This window comes from Phascolarctos cinereus, unplaced genomic scaffold (assembly GCF_003287225.1).
Source record: "Phascolarctos cinereus isolate Bilbo 61053 unplaced genomic scaffold, phaCin_HiC Scaffold_4;HRSCAF=312, whole genome shotgun sequence".
In the NCBI taxonomy this organism is placed as follows: Eukaryota; Metazoa; Chordata; class Mammalia; order Diprotodontia; family Phascolarctidae; genus Phascolarctos; species Phascolarctos cinereus.
Genome location: NW_027555847.1, coordinates 21,475,247 through 21,493,169, shown reverse-complemented (window position 1 = coordinate 21,493,169; position 17,923 = coordinate 21,475,247). Strand labels below are relative to the sequence as shown.

General features: G+C 39.9%; 1 protein-coding gene across 1 annotated transcript in view; it reads right to left on the bottom strand.

Moving 5' to 3' along the window:
• The window catches only part of SLMAP (sarcolemma associated protein), a 167,877-nt gene that overhangs the window by 30,392 nt on the left and 119,562 nt on the right, over positions 1–17,923 (bottom strand). The window contains 3 exon segments of the mRNA XM_020969105.2: positions 3,265–3,324; positions 3,627–3,707; positions 9,554–9,613. Coding sequence (XP_020824764.1) covers positions 3,265–3,324; positions 3,627–3,707; positions 9,554–9,613 — 201 coding nt within the window.

Sequence of the window (17,923 nt, the reverse complement as noted above, 5' to 3'; positions counted from 1 at the left end):
GAGGACATGATAAAGACAGAGAGCAGAGAGTGAGTGTCCAGGACTGGGCAGCATCCACAGCCACTGCTCAGTAAAGATCTGTGCAACGACTGGAGGCTCTAATATGAAAGAGCCAGTCCAGAGTTCACGGAGGCTGCAAAGTTATGAGTGACCATGAGATCCCTGTGAGAGGCTGAGGTAGAGTGGAGATGTTCAAGATCACCTGGAAAGTGGGGTGATCTTGAGGATACTGACACATACATGTAGAGGAGTCCCAAAAAATACTGTGAGCAGGTACTCAGTTCCATGAGAACACAGAGAGATGGACTGCCCAGTTTTCACTTGTGCCAGCAAAAACCTGAAATATGCATTAGACTGAATAATGAGCAAAAAAAATTCAGTGAGGAGCTACAGTCAGGGATTTCTTCTGTCTTAGAACTGTGACACTAGTCAGCCAAAAACCTGTGGGCAATAGCAAAGGAAACACTGGGGTAGGCAAACAAGCTGGAGCTTTCCAAAGAGACCAGAGATCTGTGAAGACTACAGGACCCTGTGTCCAAAGGCTGCAAGAGGAGAGGCCCCTGGCACTGGGAAAGTCCCAAGAGGCCAGAAAGCCTACTCCTTCCATCTCCAGGGGAGACTTTGGATGCCCAGAGGAATGGCAGCAACCAGTCTGATGTGGTAGTAGTCAGAATGAGCCCGGCACCCAAGCCCTCCAAGGTCTCTGGCACTGTGTCCTGAGATATAAGGGCCCTGAGGATTCTGTGTTCTGAACCACAAAGATTTAAAGAGGTTAAAAAGTAGAATAAAAGCTCTGGAGGAAAGAACTAGAAGGAGGATAAGTAGTTTAGAAGAGAAAGTAGAAAACTTTACCTAGGTAATGAATTCCTTGAAAATGAGAACCAAACAAACAGAAATCAATGATTATATAAGATAACAATAAGTATTTGAATAAAATAAAATAATCGAAATAGAAAAGGAAATTTAAGAAAAGGGGAAATGATATAAGAAATATTAAGAAGAGGGAAAATACAAGAGGAGTGATGATCCAGAGGCTGGCAGATGCCTGCAATAGAGAGGTAGACCACGTAATATAAACAGCTGGAATGAGCCTCAAAGGTAGAGATGTTACTGGGAAGAGCAAGGAGTATGGTCAGGGGTCAGGGAGTACAGAAGAAAGACTCCCTAGATGAGAAAGGTGGATACAGATGTACTATCATTTTTGTTAAAAGTGCCTAGTGGAGGAGCAGCTAAAATTAGGATTCACAAAAGCTTCCCCAAGAGGCCAATGCCATCACAAATATCTACATTTTCCCACCAAAATAACCTAACAGCTACCATTTATAGACAGTTTTAACAAACCATGGATACTGTAGCGAAGCTCTATGAGGAAGGCATTGGATTCAAGCACTGAGGACACATGAATGATTCAAAATATTTTGTCCCGAGAAAATAAATTTTGAGCAAAAATTCACAGTTACATTTCAATCTTTCTTTTGTTTTGTTTCCCTTTTTCACAGGTCTCATTGAAGGGAAAATGGGCCCACATTTGGAAAAAATGATTGCCACAAGTATTTTATTCCAACCTGGGAGCACATATTCATTAACTTTAAAATTTCTTTTTTAATCATTAAAATCACAGCAATAAAATAAAACATGGGTGCTCATAAAAAAAGGAAGAAAACTAGATATGAGTCTACTGAGGAAGGCACAAAAGAAACCATATCAATATAACTCCTTTCTATAGCTATGATCTCTTAAAACTAATATTTTGGCCTAATTAATCAGAATTTTACCTTAAGAGAAAAATGCAGCCAGCTATTGAAGCTAATTACAAAAACAGGGTACAAAGTATAATCAGTCTTCTAGATGTCCAAAATTTTAAAAAAAGCAAATACATAATTTCCTACAATTTATATAAGAAAAACAAAAACAAAACCCCACTGCCATGGATCACAGTTATACTGATCATTTCCGGAAGGCAGTTGTTTTCTGGCATACACCTGCTTCTAATTTTGCCATTTTTCTTTGCAACCAGTCAGCAACTAACTCAAAAAAAGTGTTGTGAAAAATTAAGCTACAAAAGACTTCCCTAACTGCTGACAAAGGTGATATTTCATCAGCAAAAGGAGACAGTTCTATACAAGGGCAAGGCTTTCCTTTTCATCTCCCCTGGATTTAACCTTGGCTTAAAACAGGTATGAGGAAACTGCTCCAGGGCTTCCCCTGAGGTAATCAAGCAGGGTCTCCCTCTATTACTCCCACTTCCGGCGGTCTCCCTTCACTTGCCCTTCCTCACTCACTCTCCTACATCCTTTTCCTTTTCTTTACTCTTGCATCTCAGGCTGCCTACGCCTTAAGTCCACCAACGAATGGCACATTCTAAGTCACCGCTTTAGCTCCTACTGGCTCTCAAGGTACTAAAAGGTATTTTTATTCTGCCTTTGGCAAAATAAAAGAAAAGGTCGTAAGAGAGACCACAATGGAAAGAGACCCACTAATGAATGACAAGTGCTCTCAAGTTCTTTCTCCAAAATATATAAGAAGTAGGAACTTATGGGGAATATGTAAGACAGCAATACTTTTAAGAGAACAAAAGGTAATTTTCTAACACACTATCTAAAAATAACATTCAAACAACCCATCCAAAAGCCATATCCAATTAATTCTAGGACAAACAGACAACATACAGCTGCATTCATTTCTCAGACATTAAAGAACTGTAGTGAACCCTCCACAAAAGAAACAAGCCGGCGGCTCAGACACATTGATGGGGGCGACGAAGGGGGAGATGCTCTGAGGGCCCAGAGAGGGGGGTGATTGTGGTTATTGTTGTTGTTGTTGTTGTTGTCTAAGGTGGGAGAGAAGGTGGGCCTGAGACAAGGTTCTACCCTCTACTAACAGAGTCTGAAAACCTGAGGCTTGGTGGAACAGAAGCTTCCAAGGTTTGGGATTACTCCCGAGAGCAGAGCGTGAGCACCAGAACCAGCAAGCGCCTGAGAGGAAGCAGAGCAACTGAACTGCCTTTCTCTTCTCCCCGTTTTCACTGGAAGCAGACTATGCCTCCCTGTTCTTTCCCAAGCATATCATTTGACAGTTAAATATTTAATTTTCAACATGGAGCTGAGATGCTGTTTTCAATCAAAGCCCTCACTATTTTGCTTAACCTTACTGCAACATTTTGACAAATAGTTAAAAACTAACACAAAAACTCTGCCTATTTTGTTTGTAAAGTGAATCGCCTGAAGCCACATTTTAAAACGCTAGGGAAAAAATTCAAGTTACCTTTTAGCAGAGAGACTTTAGCAAGAGGTTCGTTCAGATCTTGGTCATCCATTTGGGCATCTGTGGAAGAAAATGATTACTGATAACAGCATCCACAACGACAGCAGCCGACCTGACAATATTAAAACACCTGACCAAGAACAATCACCAAGCGACACGTATACACACACATTCTCTTTTAAAGAGCTGGAAAGGACCCAAAATCTTACATAGGGAACGACTTGTTTCAATAAAGCATGACACGTCTCATGGAACTACACAGCTCTAACATGAAACACATTTCAATTCTCCAGACATCTGTCATGCGACCTTAAAAGCCCTTAATGAAGAAGCACACGTGTACACACGACGTCAACACTCACCTGTGGTGTCGTCGCTGCTCTTTTCCTTACTCGGGCTGAGAGTATCGGACAGATCAGACTCCTTTTCTTTTGCTTGATTCTCTGCCAACAAGCAAAAGAAAAAGAAAAAGGAAAAAAAAGGAAAAACCTACTAACATCAAACCATTTAGGTAAAACTTATTCTATGCCCCCAGTCCTTCAAGTCATCTGCTATCTAGAGAACTCATTAAATTAGTAGAGGCTTCTGGGTCCCCTTCTTTCGCAGCCCTGTTCCGAAATGGAACGTCACTGCTAATATTAAACACGCTGCAGCTCCGAGCTGGAGCCCACAGAGCTGGGGCTTGTGCGCAAAGCTGTCCCCTTGCCAAGTGAAATGCCATGTAAAGCTCACTTTGCTAAAGCAATCGGAAAACCAACACAACAAAAGAGCCAAATTTGCAGAACAACATGGGTGAAAAGCCCTGACTCGAATGAATAAAAAGCAAAAGCCAGAAGGTTGAAAATGCCTTGGTACTACGTATTTACAAACTGAAAAAATGAAAACAAGTTCAGAACACTTTCCTTTTAAAGTCAACTCATAGTTAAGAACTGCACAAATTAGCAGCACTTAAAAAAAACCTCAGGAAAACATCACTGTAATTCACATTCTCAGTAGAAGCTCATAAAAGGAGATAGTAACTGTATAAACTTTGTCATGTGAAAGTCATGATTACGGATTCTCTAGCTGGGCTGGGGGCTAGTTCTATGCAGTTTCTCAAGTGAAAGTTCTAAAAATACGAGGAAACAGAAATGACTCCCACACTTCCATTTTCCAAGGACCACTCTGACTGACTCAATCAAGTTAAAGGCATTATGTAGCAGAGATGCCTTCTTCCCAAATTTACATCCTTCAGAGAAAAAAATACACGAAAGCTTCACTAACTGCGGGCTTAGCAGTTTTGCAGAGGTTACTGGCAATGAATTTTGTTTTCAATGCTTTGTTCTATGAAGATTTAGCTTCGTGGGTCTGACAGATTTTGCACAAAATGAAGTCTTACTGAAATCTCTCAGTTAAAGAAGGCAGTGCTGCCTGACCAGCCTTGTTACATTGGCAACAGCTCATCCGAAAGGACTGACCAGCTCTCCAGCCATTTGAATGGTTTAACTTAAGAAGAATTTTGTAACTTTAATCCACGCAGGGGGTGAGCGTGCTTCAGAAACTGACCCCCAGACAGTTTAATCATTCTGTTCTCATTTTGAACGGGATGTCCCTTTCTCTTAGAACGTTAGGCGGCATAACGCACTGGATCTGGAGTCAGGAAGACTGCAGCTGAAATTCTTCCTCAGACATTTACTCACTGGGCAACCCTGGATAAATTTTCCTTCCTCTCTCAGCCTCAATGTCTTCATCTGTACAATAGGCAAAGAACAGCACTTACTTTCCAGAGTTAGCATGAGGATAAAATACTATATCTGAACCCAATCTATTCCTCAGTCTAGCTCTGCCTTACCTTCTCCTCCCTCTAGCACATGGTACAGCCAAACTGGCCTTCTTTCTACTCTGAGACCTGTGTTACTCCACTTCCCGTCTCTCTGCCTCATTTCTGCCTCACTCACTCACTCTCCCGTTCAAAACACAGCTGGATCTTCTACACCAAGCCTTTCCAGATCTCCATAGCTTTGAGTGAGCTCCCTCTTTATGGTGCATTCATTCTGCATACACTAATAAAACAAATCAAACATGGAGGTTTCACCTCATTCTAGTCAATGTTGGAGGGCTATGGGAAGACAGGCATAAGGACTAGCTGAGAAGTGGTCTGACTACTCTGGATTTAAATGAAGAATTACATAAGAAAAGTGACTAATGGGTCCATACTTTTAGATATAAAGCATTATAGCATTGGGGCACAGGGCACAAAGGTCTCCTGTACATCAACATGGTCATGGTAGCACTCAGTGGCAGCAAAGAGTCTGATCCAAAGCAAGCGTTCACAGACTGGGGAATGGTTGAAAAACTACGGCACATCAACATCCCTGTGTATTATTTTGTACTAAGGACCAAACGAACAAGAGACACACGGTGACTGTGGCATTATGAAGAGAAGATCACTAACGGCATCAGGAGAAAAGTAACAAAGCACACCTCGTCACTGGAGGACTGTGAGGGCCAAGCAGACAGGGCTAGGCATGGGCCCTAGGCTGGGTTTCCTTTTTTAACTTTTTTTGTCACAAAGAGGAGATCAATGTGCAAGATGGGAATGACTGTAAGGCAAAGACAAAAGGCATCTGTAACACGTATGAAAATGACGAGAGGGGCAGCTAGGTGGTGCAGTGGATAGAGCACCGGCCCTGGAGTCAGGAGGACCTGAGTTCAAATCCAGCCTCAGACACATAATACTTCCTAGCTGTGTGACTCTGGGCAAGTCACTTAACCCCGACTGCCTCACTTAAAAAAAAAAAAAGACAAGGGCCAATTTGCATGGAAGGTCAATTAATGGAATTTCAAGTGTTAAGTCACCAAATTCAATTCAACTAACATTTTTTCTAAGTAGTTATTACATGCAAGATACTATATGAGGCACCGTGCCAGGAACAGGGGATATGGATATGACAAAAGGCAAAAATAAGGTCTTTTCCATCAAAGGGCTTATAATTTAGTGGGGTCAGGACCCCACACAAATGACTATGCATAGACAGGACACAGACAACATAGACGGCAAGCAATCACACCAGGAAGAACCCATAGCTGGGGCAGCAACTAGGGCAGCTGAGCTGCAAAGGAAGCCAGGGAAATCAGTCAACAGCGAGGAGGGAGAGCACTGCAGGTGGGGGCCAACCGTCAAAAGGCACCAAGACAAGAGAGGCAGAGCTGTGCTAGAGCAGCAAGAAAGCAGGTGTCAAAGCATCACAGAACAGACTGAGAAGAAGTGTAGTAAGCTTGGAAAAAGAGGAAGGTGGCAAGTTATAAAGCGCTTCTAATGCCAAACTGATGGTTGTTTATCTGAATCTGGCAGTAAGAGGAAGCCCCCAAAGTCTACTGAGTAGAAAGGTGATATGGGGGCAGCTTGGTGGTGAAGTAGATAGAGCATCGGCTCTGGAGTCAGGAGGATGAGAGTCCAAATCCAGCCTCAGTCACTTAACACTGGCTATGTGACCCCAAACAAGTCACTTAACCCTGACTGCCTCACCAAAAAATTAAAAAAACGAAAGAAAAGAAAGAAAAAGGTGATATGGTCTAGGGTGGACTTTAGGAAGATCCCTCCAGAGGCTGAATGAAAGACAGGGAGGAGCGAGGAGAGACCCAACACAGAGAACACTCCCAGAAGGCTGCAGCAATAGTGCAGGCAGTGGGTGGGGGGAGTAACCCAAGGCTAAAGCATGGCAGGAGGATAAGGTGGCAAGAGACAGAGTGTAGATGCAACTGGTTCACCAAAGCTTTAAGTTAGGAAAGGAGAAGTGTGCAGCAGTGCACAGGTAAGGGCCTAGGAGAGACACAGTGAGGAGGAAGAAGAGGGTTAGGCATTTTAGGTGAAAAGGAATGATGGAATGTAAAAATATTACGGTCAAATAATGGGATTTTGGAGTTCACAAACATGGGAGGGGAACACGTGTGAGTGATGTCAAGATCAAAGGCACGTCCATATATTTGCGAGTAGCTTAGGGAAGAGTGGACGTGTGGGTCAGGAAATCTGAGAAGTCTGAGGAACTAGGAAGACAGGGTTGAAACGGGCAAAGTGGCACATGTGTTGAAATCTCCCAGTGCGAGGGCAGGAGTTGGGGTAGAGAAAAAGACCGTGGGTCAGACAATGGATTCACTGAGGAAGGAAGGATCCTGTCATGGGAGTCAGCAGGTAACTGACTGGGTGATAAAGCTGGAATGAATGGACTCAAAGAAAGAGAGGCTACTGAGCGATAGTGGTGGAGGAAGGTCTGGAAGTGGCAGTGGGGAGCAAGGAGAATACTAACTCTTCTTATGACCACTGAGTCAGGGATATGAGTACAGCTAATGCAGGAAAGGGTGGCCAGGGATGCCTTGTCAGCAGGAGGGTGCCTCAAGGAGAGCCAGAAGATGAAGGGAGTGGAAAAGGAGGAAGTTTAAGATGAAAACAAGCTTGGAATAACCATCCCAGGGAGCACAGTGGAACCCCTGCATAAATCTGGAATGGACATGTGAGAGGAAAGGTTGAAGGCAACAAGAATAAGGAAGCAGGCAGTAGGGGATGGGGTGGAAAGCCAGAACAACAAGGTTTGTACAGTAAAAGCCGGGGTCTTAGAATCACAGAGATGGGAAGAAAAACAACAACTCATAACCTCAAAGACTTTGTGACTGGCAAATAATAAAAGTTTGCTGAATTAAACTGACTTCTAAATAGGGACAATTACAGCACTGGATATCCCATCACATGAGTACACTGAAAACAAAGATACCAGGAGACAAACCCAAAATCCTGGCTACATGTTACCTTGCAATACTGTGAGACTCATCATTCTCAAGAATAAAAGAATCTATAAAGTACAAGTGGGCATACACATGATTTATATTTACCTGTTGTCAATTTGGGGATCTGAATATTAAGCAACTTCTGGCATTCTGCAGAACCTTCTTGAAATTTGGGGGGGGTAACCTTTTAATAGTGTGTTGTTTCCCCCATTAGACTATGAGCCTTTTGGCAGCCGGGACTGTTTTTGTCTTTCTTTGTATCCCCAATGCTTAACACAATGCCTGCCACATGCCTGTTGACTTGGCTTGACTTTTGTATATATGCTCAAATTCTTTTAAACTAGAAAGGAATGCCCAACATGCCAATTCTACCACACAGATCAGCACAGACTTACAGGTTCAAGGTCTATAAGAAAATTAGACATAGCAGGGTTGCCGGTGAGAGTTTCTAGCCCAATAACACTTTACTTCAGGTTTTCAGTTTTACTTTCTATTAGATTCATCTGAGCATGCTATTGAACCATGTTAGTCAAAGTCTGAAAGCTGGTAAGAATTTCTACAAGTTTTTAATAAGCCTTCATTCTTAAGGCTGTGCTGTTTTCAGTAATGAGCCCAAAGCATACTTTAAGCCACTCCATGCAACTGTCACCCTAAAACATTAAGCAGCAGCATATTTTTCCTGAAGACAATCAATAAGGTTTGTCCTTCCCTTTTAAAGTGTCAGGCTTTCAAACAAATTTAATTTCAATAGCTTTTAAGAAGATGAAGTAAAAGCTATTTTAAAATCTGTTCTCATTACCCATGAAGAGAAAATAAACTACCATATATGCTAAAAATAGTTCACTATTCTGAAACCCAAGCCTTGTATGCCAGCATGATGTTAAGTACAAGGGCCATATGCATTCTTTTCCCAAATATGGCATTGCTTGCTTATACAAGTTAAGGAAATGAAAGGACCCATGTTTGAAATAAAAATCAGCTTCTAGGTATTTATCCCCTAAGACATCATTAGCATATTTTCAAATAAAGCAACATTTTAAAAACATGATCTTAAGTTATGACAATTTTTTCTCTTTTTGTTAGCAGATAATACAGTTAATTGCATTATGATTTGGGCTCAAAGAGCTGAAGGACTTTATAGTCATGGGCTAAAAATGAAGGCTCTGAGCTGAAGAGGAAACTCATAACCAGACAAAAGCTGATAAAATTTCGTGAGTTCAAACAAAAAAAAATTCTAGACCTTATTGGCTAATGCAAATATAACAAATTACTTTTAAAACAATTAGTTAATAAGGTATGTACACACATTTTTACAGAAAAAGAAATAACTAGACTTCAAAGCAAGATTATCCTAACGTCAACTGGTGCAGGAACATGATTTAATGCTTTCATTGGCTCATGTGACGTTAATAACCTGTGTGAAACCAACAATGGGTTAAGACAGTACAAGAACTTCAGAATACATACAATAATTTTACTATTCAAGGAACTCAAAAATGAAGTAAAACTAAAACACCAAAAAGCTCACCTTTCGAAAGCTTTGTTTCTTCGACCCCTTTGGTTAGATGTCCCTCGTCTATGAGCTTGTCTGCCAAAGAAAATAAATGTTACCATCCGAGCTCAAATTGAGCGAGCCTTTCTGTCCACAGCTATGCAGTTCACATTCCATGACCAAATTTAAAGCTGATAATATTACTCATACTTATTACCAAGCTCAAACAAAAACTTGTAGCTGGCAGAACAATTTAGACAACGACCAAGCAATCACACTCTTATTTAAAACACAGGAGGCAAAACATTTTGAAATATTCTCTTCTTTTTTCTCTTCACTGGGTTTTCACTAAATCAAAAGTTTCCAGGGAGGTAACTAACAGGACACCTTTTTTTCACAGCTGCTTTTTAAAGAGCTTAAGAATAAATTAAAGGCATTATGTTAATGAAAGAATATTTCCAAAAAAGGTCTCAAGTGAAAAAGTTCAGTGCCAACAAGTTAAGAGTCACACTTGTCCCATTTTCTCCAATACAGCTGTGCTCAGGGAGCTGAACAAAAGCCATAATTGTCCAAGTTAAAAGGATTTATAAGGGAAGATGGCTCTTCAAAAGATTTTTATTAAGCATATTTCTGCCCTTTTTATTTGTAAAGGAAACCACAACCTCTTCATTACTTTTAAGAGCAGATTTTTATACATCAGCTTCTCTTAAAAGGCATTAATTCTTTCTTATATGACCAAAATTATTTCACCAGAAATTTCTGCGTTGCCTTATTTGTACACATATGTACTGGACAAAGAAAGACAAAGAAGGAATGACTTTTCAAATTCTGGACCTATTTGGAATGTTATGATGATTTCTTTCAAAGAAGAATACAACATACACAAAATTTGTCTTCTCCCACCCTTTCTCCAAACATTGTGGTTTCCGTCGAGGTACAGTACAGCCCCTTACTTCCACTCATTCAGGACTACAATCTGAGCATTCTTCTCTCTCACCACTCAGACCCTTTAATCTGTTGCCACGTCTCTCAGATTTCTCCTCCCCATCTGTCCCCTTCTCTTCTCTCACACGACCACCATGCTAGTTCAGGCCTTCAACACCTCCTACCTGAGTGCTGCACTAGCCACCTCACATCCATCTTCTACAGAGCTGCTCCACACATCTTCCTATGCCAAGTCACTTCTCTGTTCAACAACCTTTAGTTACACCCTACTGCTTCTCTTCCTGCCATTTCAACGCCATCAGTCTGGCTCCAGTCTAACATTCGAAACTCATTTTTGTTGTTATGCTTTCTGAAACCTGAAATCTGCAACTCCATCTGCTGCCTTGAAGCAAAGATTGTCCCAAATACCTGAAATACTTCCCCTCCGTCTTCCTAAGAGGAGGCCCTCTCAGAATCCTGAGCTTCCTTCAGGGCTCAGGGATGGCTTTAAGCATCCCCCTGGTTGTTAGGTGCTCCCTTCTTAATCAAAATATCTTGTATGTACTCAGTTTATGTCCAGCATGTCCCCCTCCCACTCCCTTGGAGGCAGGGGTGGGGCCTGGCACAGTGGCTTGAGTTTAGTGGGCACTTGTTGAATTTGGGCCTGTGATTTCACTGGCGGAGGTAAACCCTTCCACCAATGGAGATCATCACACGTCCTACAGCTTCTAGTTTCAGAGAGCTGCCTAGGGCACAGAAAGGTTCCATGTCTCATCCAGAGGCCCCCAAAAGCTACAACAATTTGCCCAGGGTCACAGAGCCAATATGGATCAGAAATGAGATGGGAACACAAGTCTTCTTGACTCAGATGCTGGCTCTCTCTATCCACCATCCATACTGCACCTCTATTCCACTTTTTTTTTTTTTGGTTAGACAACTGGGGTTAAGTGACTTGCCCAGAGTCACACAGGTGCTGTGAGTGTTATGTGTCTGAGGCCACATCTGAACTCAAGTCCTCCTGACTTCAGGGCCGGTGCTCTATCCACTGCGCCACCTAGCTGCCCCTTGCACCTCTATTTTAAAGGTACACTTTTGAATTGCACACGTATGTACTGAATTGGGTATGCAAAATGTCCATAATATGAAGATATGAGAAAATACCTTACAATGGCAAAAACTGTATTTCAAGAATGCAGCAAATATTTAATTCATTTCTCTACTGGGGACTTAAAAAATCTAAGAATCTGACATTTTAGTATAAGAAGTTGATCACTTATCAGAGACACTCTAAGACTGTGAGTCTGAATGACTCAAAGAAATGATGAGCTGCTCCTCAGAAGCGTTGGGTTTGAGGTCCTGAAGGCCTATGCAGGTGCATAAATTGAAGGAATCACTGCTAGAAAAGAGAGCACTTAGTTTGGGAAAGAGGTCTGAATTACAGAAAGAAAATTAGAAGCCTAGCCCTAATGAGAAAATTGCTGAAGCCACAGGTGGGGTCCAAAGTTTTCAAGAGGAAAGATGTAGAAAGAAAAAAAGAAATGAAGATGGTGAAAGAAAAAGATCACCTTCAGAGGAGTGAGAGGACAAGAAGTCCTACCTAAAGAGAGACGGGTCCTATTTTAGTAAGTGGAGGAATTCAAGTTCATAATAGAAAGGCAGATAGTGACATGATTTCCTACAAAACTTTCCTGAATGATCAATAAGTACATTGAGTTAGAGCTGGAAGGTCATCTGAGGCCCAGGGTCACAGAGCTGTTAAGCATTTAAGAGGGGACTTTAACGTCTTTCTTCCTGACTCCAAGTCCATCCCTCTAACTATTAGACAAGGCTGTATCAAGAGGAGCAGGCAAGGCTACTTATAAACGGTGGCAACAAGAGCCTGGTATGTTACAGACACAAAGCTGCTTAAGAAAAATAGTCTAAGGACTATATATGCAAAAATATTTATAGCAGCTCTTTCTGAGATGGCAAAGAACTGGAAACTGAGGGGATGCCCATCAAGTGGGGAATGGCTGAACAAGTCATGGCACACGAATGTAATGGAATACTACTGTGCCATAAGAAATGAGGGGGGAGGGGCAGTGAGGTGGTGCAGTGGATAGAGCACTGACCCTGAAGTCACGAGGACCTGAGTTCAAATTGAGCCTCACACACTTGACACTTACTAGCTGTGTGACCCTGGGCAAGTCACTTAACCCCACTGCCTGGCCAAAAAAAAACTAAAAGAGAGAGAGAAATGATAAGCAGGCAGATTTCAGAAAAACCTAGAAAGACTTGTATAGACTTCCACTAAGTGAAACAAGCAGAACCAGGAGAATGTTGCACAATAACAGCATTGTTTGATGACTAACTTTGGTAGACTTAGCTCTTCTCAGCAATGCAAGGATCTAAGACACCTCCAAAACTCTCATGATGGAAAATTCTATTCACATCCAGAGAAAGAAGTATGGAGTTTGAATGCAAATCGAAGCATACTATTTGCTCTTGTATTTTTTCTTTTGTTGTGTTTTGTTTCTTCCTTCTTGTGGTTCCTCTTATTGGTTCTAATTCTTCTTTACAACATGACTAACGTGAAAATATGTTTAATAGGAATGTATAGCCTATATCAGATTGCACGCTGCCTTGCGGAGGGAAGCAGAGAAAATTTAAAATTCAAAAGCTTATGGAAGTGACTATTGAAAACTAAAAAGAAATTAATTAATTTTAAAAATAGTCTACAAAATGTTATCAACAGTTGAGTATCTTCAGAGATGTCTGCTGGGCTGATGTTCAAGTCAATGCTGAGGAAGAAGCTGATCCTTGCCAGAAACAGGCAAAATCCCTCACTGAGATTACTCAACGCTTGCAAAATGCTTTATTCTTTCTGTTGACTATGCATGTATGTATGTAGGTGTATGTGTGTATGTAAAAAGTATATATATTTACATCAACGTATGTATTCTAGTTAATGTGTTGATGACCCTCAAATTGTCTGCCCAGTTTTTCAACATTATCTCCTAAAAATCACCAGAGGCATTTTTAATTCAACGTAACAAACCTGTATTAAGGACGAGTGTTCACCAATACATAAGAGGCACTTTGCTACTGCCAAGGACACAAAGATTTACAAAAGGAGTGGGGCTCCTAAAGGGCTACCTTCTACAGGAAGATGAATCATATACAAACACAGTTTACACGTACCTGCACATAGTAAGCATTTCACGTATCTTTTAGCTCTGGGAATTCTCTCAGGGTGTCCCCTAAACCTGGAATCCTCTCCAACTACTGACATTCCTGGCTTCCTTTAAGTCCAAAATAAACCCCATCTTCTGCAGAAAGCCTTCTCCAACCCCTTTTAATTTCAGTGACTTCCTCCTGTTAATTATTTCCTATTTAGCCTGTTTATAGTTTGCTTTGTATATAATTGTTTGCTTATAGTCTACCCCCATTCGATTGGAAGCTCCTTGAGGGCAGGAAATACCTTTCCCTTCACTTTGCATCCCCAATATTAAGCACAGTGTCCGGCACACAGTAGGTACTTATAAAGGTTTACTGATGACTTCTGGGAGTGGAGGCAAGATGGCAGAGTAGAGAAAGCACTCTCAGCTGAGCCTTCTTAACACTCCCCTCTAAACAACTTTAAGATAATGCCTCCAAATAGAATTCTGGAGCGGCAGAGCCAACAACAGGTCAGTGTGAGACATTCTTCTAGCTCAAGATAACACAGCAGGTCTGACAGGGAGACACAGGGGTGGAGGCTGGCCTCTAGCCCATGTGCATGAAACAGCAGTGATGGGACAAGGTGGTAGAGACAGAAGCGGCAGGAGCTTCTGGAGCTCTCAAGCCAGAAATGACAAAGGGACCTGGCAACTGGTCAGAAAGAGATTACAGGGAGGCCTTGTGCTAGCACCAGACACAGGACCAGAGGCTATTTGGCAACACAGAAAGCAGGTGTGGGAGTGAGTGGATTATGTTGGGATGATGTAAAAACAAATGGATAGGAAAGAATGAGGGTGCCATCGGAGAAGGGGGAAGGGACAGGAAGAATGCAGAAAATTATCTCCTATAAAAGAGGCATGTAAGGAGGAGCTTTTAAAGTGGAAGGGGCGGCCACATTGTGTGATGACTAATATTGTCAAACTGAATCCTTCTCTGCATTACAAGGATCTAAGACATCTCCAGAGGCCTCGTGATAGAAAATGCTATCCACATCCAAAGAAAGAACTATGGAAGTTGAATCGCTATCATTTCTTTTCCCCTTCTGTTGAGTTTTGTTGCCTCTTTCTGATGGTTCCTCCTATTGGTTTTAATTTTTACTTGCAACTTCACTAATGTTAAAATATGTTTAATACGAATGTAAATGGATAGCCTATATCAGATTGTGTGCCATCTTGGGGAAGGTAGAGGGGAGGAAAGGGGAGAAAAATTTTAAACTCAAAAAGATATGGAAGTGATTGTTGATAAATCAAAATAAATTAATAAAATAAAAAATAAAAATAAATAAAAATTTTTTCAAAGTTTGAAAAAAATTGAGGGGGAAAAAGTTAAGGGGAAAAAAAAAACAAGCTTCCCCAAATCTCTTCTCTCCAGTCAACCGTCTCTTCTTCACAACCTGAGCATCTAGTCCATGGGGTGCAGTTTTTCTGAGGGGGGTGAAGGGAAAGTAGAGCAACTCCAAATTACCTACTTTTGCTGGTCATAAGAGAAAAGAAATTTAAATTACTAGTGAAAATAAAAACTTTAGATCACTACAGATTTTTCCTATCCATGTTTCTCTCTAGACTCAATAATCACCAACATATAAGATATGATTATAAGAAAAATTATGTAAAAATTGTTTTAACCCTCAACACTGTATACTAGTTCTCCTGATACCTGTGTGCATTACACAAATATCAGAGTTCTAAATAAATAAGATCTTTTCTGAAAACTTCATGTTATTCCAACATCATTCTCAATGTATGCCTTAAGGCCAATACCTAATATGCAGAAGGGAATCCTATTCCATACCAAAATTCACAAAATCCTACTTAAGTCACTAACATAATAAAAATAAATAAATAAAGTGGAAGGGGAAATGGGGGGTAGGGGCCACGGCAATGCTTCAACTTCACATCTCAATTGGTTCAAAGAAGAAAAACTGTATCTACATACTCAATCGGTAGTAGAAATCTATCTTATTCAACAAGGAAGAAGCAGGAGAAGGAGATAAAAGAAAAAGGGGGAGGTGACAAAAGGGAGGGCGGAGAAAACGAGGCAGTGGTTAGAAGCAAAAATTCTTTAAAGGAGGGACAAGACAAAAAAAGAGGACTATAAACAGAAGAAAATAGGATGGAGGGAAATGCAGTTAATAATAAAACTATGAATGTGAATGGGACAAATTTACCCATAAAATGGAAGCAGATAGCAGAATGGATCAGAAACCAGAATCTAACATTATACCGTTTACAAGAAACACACTTCAAACAGACACACTCCAGAGTTTAAATAAAAGGACCACAGACTAAAAGTGAATTAGAAACTAAATAGTCTAATTCGTGGGTCAAAGAAACAAATCATAGCAACAATAAATAGCTTCATTAATGAGAATAACAATGGGATAATATTCCAAAATTTGTTAACCAAAGCGTTACTTAGGGAAAAATTTTTTATCTCTAAATACATACATTAATATAAGAGAGAAAAAGCAGATCAATGAATTGGGCATGCAATCACAAAAAAAAAGGAGGGGGGAGACGACTAGAAGAATAAATTAAAAATCCCCAATTAAACATTAAAATGGAAATCCTGAAAAATCAAAGGAGATAAAATTGGAAGTTAAAAGCCATCGAACTAATAAATAAAACCAGGAGCTGGTTTTAGGGGAAAAAAACAACAAAATAAGTAAACCACTGGTTAATTTGATTAAAAAAAACCCCAAATTACTAGTATCAAAAATGAAAAGGGTAAAGACATCACCAACAAAGATGAAATAAAATAAATTGTTAGAGGTTATTTTGCCCAATTATATGACAGTCAAACTGACAATCTAAGTGAAATGGATGAATATTTACAAAAATATAAACTGCTTAGATTAACAGAAGAAGAAACAGAATACTTATACAACCCTATCTTAGAAAAAGAAATTGAACAAGCTATCAATGAACTACCCAAGAAAAAAATTCCCAGAACCAGAGTGATTACAAGTGAATTCCAGCAAACATTTATGGAGTGATTAATCCCAATACTATGCAAATTACTTTTAAAAATAGGTAAAGAAGGAGACCTACCAGATTCCTTTTATGGCACAAATATTATTTTGATACCTAAACCAGGGAAAGCAAAAACAGAGAAAGAAAACTATGGACCAATTTCCTTAATGAATATCAGTGCAAAAATTTTAAGTAAAATACTAGAAAAGAGCTAATGGCAATATATCACAAACATTATACACCATGACCAGGTGGGATTTATACCAGGAATACAGAGCTGGTTCAATATTAGGAAAGCTACCAGTATAAATGACCACATCAATAACAATAACAACAAAAATCATATGATTACATCAATAGACACAGAAAAGGCCTCTGGCAAAATACAACAATCATTCCTATTAAAAACACTAAGAAAGCAAAGGAATCAATGGAGCCTTTCTTAAAATGATAAGTACTTTCTATCTAAAACCAAGAGCAAGCCTTATCTGTAATAGGGATAACCTTGAGACCTTGCCAATAAGATCAGGAGTGAAGCAAGGATGTCCATTATGACAACTATTATTCAATTTTGTACTAGAAATGCAAACTATAGCAATAAGACAAGAAAAATAAACCGAAAGAATTAGAAATGGGCAATGAAGAAACAAAACTATCACTCTTAGCAGATGAAATTACGGTATACTTAAGAGAACCCTAGATCAACTAAATCAACCTCTATCAACTAAAAATCTAGTTGAAACAATAACTTTAGCACAGTTGCAAGATATAAAATAAACTCACATAAATCATGAGCATTTCTATATACTACCAACAAAACCGAGCAGGAAGAGACAAAAAGAGAAATTCCATCTAAAATAATTGTAGACAATATAAAGTACTTGGGACTCTACCTGCCAAGACAAACCCAGGGATTATATGAACACAATGACAAAAATACTTTTCACACAAATAAAGAAAAATCTAAACAAGTGGAGAAATATTTATTACTCATGGGTAGGCTGAGCCAATATAATAAAAATGACAACCCTACCTGAGTGAATTCACTTATTCTATACCATACCAAACTACCAAAGAATTATTTTATATATCTAGAAAAAAGATAGTAACAAAATTCATCTGGAAAAACAAAAGGTAAAGAATATCAAGAGAATCAATGAAAAAAAAATTGTGAAGCAATGAAAGAAGCCTAGCAGATATAGATATCAAACTATATTACAAAGCAGTAATCATCAAAACAATCTGGTACTGGCTAAGAAACAGAAATCATTTAGGTATACAATACACAGTGGCATAACAGCATAGTAATTAA